Source organism: Helianthus annuus, chromosome 5, assembly GCF_002127325.2.
Source record: "Helianthus annuus cultivar XRQ/B chromosome 5, HanXRQr2.0-SUNRISE, whole genome shotgun sequence".
Lineage (NCBI taxonomy): Eukaryota > Viridiplantae > Streptophyta > Magnoliopsida > Asterales > Asteraceae > Helianthus > Helianthus annuus.
In genome coordinates, this window is record NC_035437.2 from 18,445,822 (window position 1) to 18,456,147 (window position 10,326).

Consider the following 10,326-nt stretch of genomic DNA (forward strand, 5'->3'; position numbering starts at 1 on the left):
ACCAACAACACTTCATATTTTTAAGTACCTTGCCGTGAAGAACGGGTACTTCTATCTATATAAATATACAACTGCTATATGATTTTTTTTATCGTTTTAAGGTTTAAGGTTGAATAATGTTTACGCCTCATATTATCGACTCCGCTACAACGCGCGGGTTCCCCACTAGTTTAACTAAATGAACCAAAAAAATGTGTTCATTTTTGTTTATTTATTAAATAAATGAACCTGCCACCGATCAGTTCACAAACAATCAACTGAATGCTTTGTCCTTTAGAGGCCTATCTCGCAGTATTGACCCAGGCACCGTAAGATTTTTCATTTTAAGACGCATGACATATCATTGGATTAATTTTATATTGGAATTTTGGTCACATGGCTATGATGGTACTATGTTTGGTCAAAATAAGAGCATTTATGATGATATGCACACGACCCTTAGCTGACGTATTATATCTTAAAAATCCTTAAAAACCCTCGTTTCATCTTTAACCATACAAATATCCTTATCATTCTTATCATTCTTAATTTCCACCTCATCACCTGTCCACTACACAATATTTAAATAAAATATATTTTTTTTTTACTTTGGGCCCACACCGTCTGCAAGAAGCAACCCCAATGGGTGGGAAAGGCAAGGGCCTCAAAGGGCATACCTCCAACAAGCGAATTGGAAGTAGTCTAACCTTCTCATATGCAAGAATCCTCATGGCAAGAAAACAACTCCAACAAGCGCATTGGAAGTAGTCAAAACTACTCATATGCTAGAATCCTCATGGCAAGAAAACAATAGTTTGAGCTCACTCGACCGCATACAAGTACACAAACTACATAGTCAACTAAGATTTTAATTTTATTGTTAAAAAGTCGCAGAAAATCAAATTCTGTTATATACGTACATCAACAGCCTTATCATCCCGAACAAGTTGGGAATGGCTAAAAAATGAGAAAAAATTGAAATCATATAAATCCAAGAATCTGCAACTAAAGAACATGAGGCCACTGTATATGTTATGTATCTAAATTGCCCGGCTGTTCGAATATACAAAGTTGCAGATGGATGGTGGTGGTGTTACAGTAGTTGCTTTAGATCAGGTGATGCTGATTGTAGAGGAAGAAATACATCCTGTGTGCCTTTAACAAAATCCGCAAGTTCTTCGGGCGCAACCACCATCTTTAACCATTCTTGCAACTCTTCCCCTTCAACTTTCTCTTTTTCTACAAGTATAGAAAATTAAACAATATATTATGATTGAATTTAGGTTATATGTTTCATCTCTAGCTAGTAAAATGAAAAAATATAAAAAATATATTCATATAATAGATTATTACAGAAAGAGTAAATTACGATTTTGGCCCCTGTGGTTATATCACTTTTACCCTTTTAGCCCAAAAAAAGAATTTTTTAACATCTGAGCCCCCAACGTCTTTTTTTCTAACCCTTTTGGCCCCTAACATTTAATGGATGGGGTTAGTGTTAGGGGCCAATAGGGTTAGGAAAAAAGACGTTGGGGCTCAGATGTTAAAAAAATATTTTTTGGGCTAAAAGGGTAAAAGTAACATAACCACAGGGGCCAAAATCGTAATATACTCTTACAGAAATAATATACCTTCAAGATAGGCACCAAGCCCCTCCAAAACATTGGGATTAGCACGCATGACAGAAAGCGCCACATCCAGTGCTGATTGAAGCATCAGCTTAACTTCTTTTTGAACAAGATCCACCAGATGCCCCTAAATCATATGAAAAACGCTCTACATCAGTTAAATTTCAAATTAAAGCAATATTAAATATTTAGATTCATGATTCAGAAAGAATAAAAAACCTGGTCCCTTCCAAAACCAGATCCTCCGGAATCATCCATGCCGCCATTTGAAAGTGTTGCCAATGAGATCGGGCCAATGGTGCGATTGAGACCATATTCAGCAATAGCCTTGTATGCCATGTCAGTAGCTCGACGTATGTCGTCAAGTGCCCCTGTTGACACGCGGCCTGAGTAAATGATTTCTTCAGCAGCACGCCCTCCGAGAAGAGTTACCAAACGTCCTCGTAACTCGTCTACAAAAAGCAAATACCTATCCTCGGTGGTCGGAGGAGTATAAGTAAATCCCAATGCCCCTCCTGACCTAGGCAGTATGCTTAGCTTCTGATAGATAAAAAAAATATAGTAGTCATTTATCATGGTATATATCATCCAATTGTTAACAACTAGTTGATGCCCCGCCCGTGTTGCGGGGCGATGGCCGAATAATGAGCGAGTGTTAGGCAGCTCATTGACACGAAAAACAATTAAATCGAGTCAACGAATTAAAACAAAACACTTTTATAGTTTTGAAAAAAAAAAACTAAAACAATGACAATATTGTAATTTTTAACCGAGGGAAAGTTGTATTTTTTGACTGAGGTAAAATCGTAATTTGCCAAAAGCTAAAGTAATGGCAGTACTGTAAATTTGAACCAGGGGCAAAGTTGTAAATTTTCACAGGGGCAAATTCGTAATTTTGAACTTGGTGCAACAACGTAATATAAATTTGAACTAAGGGCACAATCGTAATTTTAAGCTGGAGGCAAAATCACATTTTTATTTTGAACCGAGGGCAAAATCGTAATTTTAAGTTGGGGGCAAAAACATAATTTTATTTTGAATTGGGGAAAAAACGTAATTTTGAATTGAGGGCGAAATCACAATTTTTTAAACGGGTCACATTTTTTAATAGAGGGCAAAATCGTAATTTTTAGCTGGGGGCAAAAACAGAATTTTATTTTGAACTGGGGGCGAAAAGGTAATTCTGAGCTGGGGCAAAACCACAATTTTATTTTGAATGGAGGGAAAAATCGTAATTTTGAGCTGGGGACAAAAGCATAATTTTATTTTGAGATGGGGGCAAAACCGTAATTTTAAAGAGGGGCAAAAACGCAATTTTAGAATGGGTATAAAATAATAAATTGGTTGGTCCAATGGGGGAGTGCCAGGCAAAGTCGTAATTTTGAATTGAGGGCAAGATCGTAATTTTGAGATGGGGACAAAAAAGCATAATTTTATTTTGAGCTGGGGGCAAAAACGTAATTTTAAAATGGATATAAAATAATAAATGTGTTGGTCCAATGGGGGAGTGCCAGGCAGTTGCCTGGCACTATTCCCCCAATTGGTAAATGTATATGTAGGAAATACACATTTACGTTATACACCAGAAGAGTATTCTCGATATATATTACCTCAACCCTTGGCTGTCCTGCAAGAAGTTTGGAAACAGCAGTGCCTACGACTGCATGACCAGCTTCATGACGCGCAACCACTGCTTTCTCACTACCTTGCAACTTGGCTGTTTTCTTTTCAATCCCCTGTTATATTACCACACAACAAAAACAGAGTGCATAAAAGACGTAAAAGAGTGTTCCAACATAGAAGAACGTTCCACAAATACAAATTTAACCACAAAATCTCAATTCAAATCACATCAACATAGATGAGACTTACAGCAATGGAGCGCTCCACTGCTTGAATAAAGTCGATTTTCTCCACGACGACTTTATTTTGTCTCCCTGCCAACAAAGCAGCTTCGTTTACCAAATTTGCAAGGTCCGCCCTGCATGCCAAATTATAAAATTGTCTTTTAACTTTCAAGTGTTAACAAACAACACAGAAATTGATATGTGAATGTTAGTGTTATAACCAAATTATGTTATGATTACCCAGTGAAACCAGTGGTCATGGATGCAATATTAGCAAGATCAACATCATCGCCCAAAGGAAGCTCTTTCTTAGAAACATGCACATTCAAAATAGCTTGTCTTCCAACTCTATCAGGCGTTTCTACCTAAAGACCAAATGACCGTTTTCAACACAAAACTGCTATTTTTGAAAAAAAAATAGTAAAAACAGAACTGTTAGAAAGATAAATACCAAAAGAGAGAAGAAGACGAACCATAACCACACGATCAAATCTCCCAGGTCGGCGAAGTGCTGGATCTAATACGTCAGCACGGTTCGTTGCACCGAGAACAATTACAGCCGAATTACTATCAAAACCGTCCATCTCCTACAAGATATTACAAAACACGTGTAGTTGGAAACTTATAAAGAAAAAACATAGAAGGAACAACCAAACAAACATATAATAACGCCATAATACCGTGAGCAGTTGGTTCAACGTTTGTTCTCGTTCATCATTGCTGACAATTCGATACCTACCATCACGACTCTTGGCTACAGCATCAATCTGCAAATAAGAAAGATTATAACCGAGCATTTTAAACATTCATAAAGCTAAAAGTCGAACCTCGTCTATAAATATGATTGATGGTGCTTCCTTCTTCGCCCTTGCAAAGAGATCTCTAACACGTGATGCTCCCATGCCGACATAAAGTTCTACAAACTCACTTGCGGAACAACTAATGAAAGGTACGTCAGCTTCCCCAGCTACCGCCTTTGCCAACAGTGTCTTACCTGTCCCAGGAAGACCGACCTGTAAGATACCCAAATCCATCAGGCACGACAACTAATATCTTAATTTCCAAATAAGTAAAATGCCATTATCGTCCCTGAGGTTTGGCCAGTTTTGCGATTTTCGTCCAAAGGTTTGTTTTTCCGCACCTGGATCCAAAAGGTTTGAAATCTTGCCATTTTCATCCAGCTCATTAACTGCATCCTTTTTTCTCCGTTAAGTCAAGGGTATTTTCCTTTTTTTTTGTTAACTTAAAGGGCAATTCAGTCTTTTGAATACTTCTACATTATGCTAAATGTGTGTACATAAAGTGAAAAAGACTGAATTGCCTTTTAAGTTAACAAAAAAGATGGAAATACCCCTGACTTAACGGAAAATAATTGGGTGGAGTTAATGAGCCGGATGAAAATGGCAAGATTTCAAACCTTTGGACTAAAGTTGCAAAACTGGCCAAACCTTAGGGACGAAATGGCATTTTACTCTTTCAAAATTAATTAACAATTTAAACTCACCAAGAGCACACCTCGAGGAGGGCGAGCCCCAAGTCGTACATATCGGTCTGGATTTCTGAGAAATTCCTGATTAAGTTGATTGTCATACAACAATATTAGCAAACTAGAAGGTCTTAGTTGTAACATCTAGAAAAAGACGGGCCATGAACTTACCACAATTTCTTCAAGTTCCTCTTTAGCCTCATCGACACCAGCAACGTCTGAAAATGTGATGGCTTCTCCTTCTTCGGACACTTTTGACCCGCCAGAACCACTTGACTTGCGGTTTCTTAACTGACCAGGGGTTTGCTGTGTTTGATGGAAAGTAATTAATCAATTACTTATCACTAGGAAAAGTGTTTTTCAAGATGTTGAGAATTAAATGTCTATTAGATATTTCATACCTGCTGAGAGAAGTTTACAGGGAAGCGGTGAAGTAGCCCTGCTAATACAGCAACATAAAACAAAGATATCTGTGAAATTAAAGTTAAGACATTTAATGTTAGATACAATAAACAACTGATAAAATATAGTTAATATTGAGAGTCTTGCAGAAGAGGGTGGCATTATTGCAAACACATTGAGCATTTATACAAACAATAGATACAGCCAGATATGCCATGTGGCACTATTGACCATAGTTATTTATAGAAAATAGCGGACGATAGCGACAAGCTCCTTATATGCTATGTAGCGATAGCGATGAAATAGCAGGCGCTATTTAATATTTAGCGACACACTAGGAGAAAATTTTAGAAACATTTTATATGTATATTATATCCAAATAAGCTGTTTTATACGCTTTTTTATATGTATGCTTAACAAAACACCTAAAATCCTGCTATTTTATACCTAAAAAATCCCGCTATTTACATTAAAGCAGAAAAAAAAAACCTAAAATCCTGCTATTTGCTCACTATGGAGGCGCCAAAATCAAATAGCGACACATGAGTGCTACGCAACACTATTCGCTATAGGCCTATAGCGCTCGCTATGAGTGCTATTAATAACTATGCTATTGACCACTGCATTCTGTGGTTTAGTGGTATATATGTGTACTATAAAAATAGGAATATAAGATATTTGAGCCCTGATGTTACAAGAATGACAAGTGTTCCCACCAAAAGATAGTGTCACTTCTTGCATAATATTGTTTACTTATGCATTAAGTGCGGAGCTCCGATTTAAGGTAAGTGGCCACTACTAAACAACATCCGCATATGTTACAGCCTCTGTCGATCATGTAACTCACTAACTTCAATTACGGTTTATCAATATATCTCAGATATTTTGATTTATTTATAAAAGAAGAATACCGTAAAATTTCATAAGATCTGAAGGAACTACCAACCCTTCATTTTCTCAATGAAACATTATTATGTACTTCAACACTTATATTTTCAGTTACACCAAATACATTTTTTTGCCACGAACCCAGTTACTACTTACTTGTAAAAATTCAAACAATAAATACTGGTGGAGTTAACTTGTTTTATTGATACTATTTGCCACCTATGACATCAGATTTAATGCTAACAATATAATCAAGCATACAAGACTGATCTAGTTGAGCTCAATAGCTAAAGTGGTAAAAATAAACAAGGCTAGACTTTAGAAAAAACCTACAAGAAGTCAAGAACTAACATGATGACTAGCAAGATTGTAAATCTTAATGTTTGGTCATGAAGGTAGAGAAAGTAGTGGCTTTGAAATGATTCACAAAGACTATATAAATGGTAGCAAGATTAAAGAAACAATAGGAAAGAAAACCGATAAGCGCGCCTAGGCGCAAGGCGCGCTTTTTCCACAAAGCGCAAGAAAAGAGCATTTTTTGGGTTTTTTGAGGTCTGAGGCGCGCGCCTTATGTATTTTGGGTGTTTATATGTTGTTTTTATGCATGAAAGTGTTCTACAATGGGTTTATTGGCTTGTACATGTAGGTAATATGATATATAAACCTTATTTATAACTATATTTTGGATAAGGGATGCTAAAAACCTATGGGATATATATAAAAAATTATATAATCTTCTTGCGCCTCGGGAACGAAAAGCCCACCGCTTTTGCAGTTTGCGCTTCGCGCCTCATCTTTAGACCTCATCGCTTTTGTGCGCCTCTTGCTTTTTAAAACCAAGATCTTAATAACATAAGGTAACGTTAAAATTAGTGAACTTTAAAAACAGTGTATTACCCTCTTGAGTGAAGTTGAGTTCATTGGTTCTTTGTTCATAGTTCTTTTTGTTTAACGGGGTAGTAGACCAATTTAAAAGTCAGTGGAGTAAAAAAGAAAGTAGTGCTAGAGTAACCTTTGTTGGCTTATTTGCTAACATGAAGATTCAACAAGGAATAGAAATCATTCTTGAAGTTGAAAAAAAAAAAGAACAAAGAAAGATAAAAGTAGATAAAACCTTAGCCTAATGATATTCTTATTCCTTGAAAGGTTTGGTAACATCTTCAGTAGCTAAATCACTAGATTATCTAAAGTTATATCAACGCAAATATGATAAACGCATTAAGAGTACCTTCGTTACAGTCTGCAAGAGTAAACGAGATTTTAAAAGTGTGCCACTATGAGTAGATTATTGGGTATTGGTGAAAGTTAGATTCTATGATGCAAGATAAACAAAGGCAAATTTCTTGGTTACTCAACTCATAGAATGATCCAAGGGGAATAATATTTATCTATGGTGTTTAATATTGCTCTTATCGCAGATACTTTTACAGCCAATAGAAGGCTATTGTGGATAACTCATGGAATTTGAAAGGGAATGAGAACAAATAAACTGTAACAATTTCTCTATAAAATCAAAGTCCATGAAATCAGAAGAATTAGACAGTTTACATTCTCAACGAAAAATAAGTTGATTTCCTACGGGTGTTACTATAAACATCTGTGTAGGTTAAAGATACAATTACAAATTACCGCAACATCCAAGTGCAGTGGTGCACAATTTTATATTCACAATCGAAAACGAGCAAGCACTAATCCAAGTGTCGTTTTTACATTCTCAAATGTTGCGAGCATAACAATTGTCATGTTAACTCAAAACATTCTAACTGTCATGTTAATTCAAACGTTGCGAGAACTTACCAATGCAGAGTTCAAGAACCCACCAGACCGCTTATCAGGAGACCCAAACTCCACACCATTTTCAAGCATCTTTTCATAAGGAGTCTTAATATCATTAGGACGTGTCGTCGTATACACAATCCTCTTCGTAGGCGCCACACTCCTCAACAACAACTCCGAATCCTGCACTCTACTACCATCACCAACGTCACTCTCAACACTCCCCTGTTCCTGCTTCAACTTAAACATTATATGCACCCCATCAACCTCCACCTTCTGCACCTGATTACTCCCAACCTTACTCAAAAAATCACTATACGGCACGCTAACGAATTCATTCGAAACCCTGGGGTCCGACCCTGGCAATGGAACACCTAACCTAAGCAACCTCATGGAAAACATAACAACCCCTAACTGCAACAACAATATACCGATCTCTTGCGCCTTAATTACCGGTTGCCACCGCCATTTCCCACCGCCTTTCCCCTTCTTCCCCCTCTTCTCTGTCTTCTTACTCACTTTATTACTACTCTCAGTTTCACTCTTTTTCCCTGATGATTCAGTTTCAGTATCATGATCACAAGAACTATTATTTACACTTGCTTTAATCTCATTCATTCCTCTATACCTCTTATTCATTTTCAGAAACCCTAACTCTCTACCACATGAATTAAACATATGTGGAACCCTAAATTCTCTGTACAAATTGATAGATGTGTGAATTGGTAACGATGATTTGGTAACGAATAGATTTGAGGTTGCGTGTGGAACACGAAAACTATTGCGAGAACTGTACATGTATGAGCGATAATTGGAGTAATTAACATGAATTTGAGAGTGAATTATGGGTCGTAGCGTTTCAAGAGCTGCCATATTGTGGGTGCCCTAGGCTGTTGCTGCAGATTAATAATTCAAAATCAATAAATATGAAGAATATGGTTTGGATGAGGATTGTAGAAGGATGAAGAGGTTGAAGATGAAGATGATTAAAGATTTGTGGACCATTGGAGTTTCTAACTTCCTTCTTCTTTCTTGTTTTATTTGAATATTTTCTAAATTGGACAACAAGATAAAATGAAAATGTATAAAATATTAGATTAGATGTTTTAAAAGTTATTTTATTTTATTATTAAATTAAAATTTTAATTAGCGGAATCGTGGGGCGAGAATTCGGTGGCTATCGATTCGTTTATTAGGGTACTGGCACTTTGTATAGTAACCTAAAAATAAAGTTATGATATCTTCAAAAGGATATCGATGCGTGTAGGGCTGACAATTTTGACGCCAACACGATAACACGACACGAACTTACACGACGTTATCATGTTTCGTGTTTGACCTTAACAGGTTTCGTGTCTAAAACATGTCGACACGATAAGACCATAACAGGTTTCATGTCTAAACACGTTAAAACCCGTTAACCTGTTACGACATGTTAAGTACATGTTAATAATTAAAAATTAAAAAAATATATATTATATGTAGGTGTGGACATAGGGTCATCATTTTTGGGACCTAGGATGAATTATACATAAACACACACACGGTTCTTTTTCCACAATCCAACCTCTAATTTTTAAATCTCTCTCACAAACACCACCATTCTCAGTTCAGTTCACAACTTCCCCAATTCGGTCGTGTTCGTGTCTGAAACAGGTCGTTTGATACGTTGGTATTTTTTCGTGTCTTAACAGGTCGTTTCATGTAACCTGTTTATTAACAGATTCATGTTCGTGTTTCGAAAATCTGACACGACAAGATTTCGTGTCGTATTCGTGTTTACGTGTTTCGGGTTCGTGTCTTCACAGATCGGGTTGACCCGTAATGCCAGCCCTAGACGCGTGTTTTACATTAATAAAAAACAATAAAAACGAATATTAGTAATGGTTCTGATAGTACCAATATCGGTAACGATGTTGTTCGGTTGGAATTGACAAGGTACCAATATTGTTGAGACGATAGCAGTTCGGTTCGTCATGGTAAAGATGGTATCAACACGGTATAAACATCGGCTATAAAAGGTAGTACATACCACTAACGATGTCGGTTCAATTTGTCACAGTAAAGAACAAAATAGTCGATTATACTTGACTCGTTCAATTCTAAACAAATTTTTATCGAAACCTAGATAAATACGCATGTCTCAATAATATATTCGGAAAATAAAAGAGTAAACAACGTCGTTTGATAAAAAAAGGAAGCTTCATGTGAGGTAGGTTTGATAACATGTACGTTTTTTTTTTTTTTTGTTACTTGTACATTATTACTCACAACTCACTTTAAAAAATATTTAATATCAAGACGTAAACAAAAATTGTCA

General features: G+C 36.4%; 1 protein-coding gene across 1 annotated transcript; it reads right to left on the reverse strand.

Moving 5' to 3' along the window:
• Positions 1–832: 832 nt before the first annotated feature.
• Positions 833–9,066, reverse strand: LOC110940100 (ATP-dependent zinc metalloprotease FTSH 7, chloroplastic). The gene is made up of 13 exons (XM_022181660.2): positions 8,028–9,066; positions 5,342–5,410; positions 5,112–5,246; positions 4,959–5,024; positions 4,282–4,467; positions 4,135–4,221; positions 3,928–4,041; positions 3,695–3,819; positions 3,480–3,588; positions 3,218–3,343; positions 1,827–2,147; positions 1,611–1,734; positions 833–1,218 (listed from the first exon to the last, which is right to left on the reverse strand). Exons 1-13 carry the CDS (start codon positions 8,877–8,879, stop codon positions 1,073–1,075), a joined length of 2,460 nt encoding a protein of 819 aa, XP_022037352.1. The 5' UTR covers positions 8,880–9,066; the 3' UTR covers positions 833–1,072.
• Between the last annotated feature and the right edge of the window lie 1,260 nt (positions 9,067–10,326).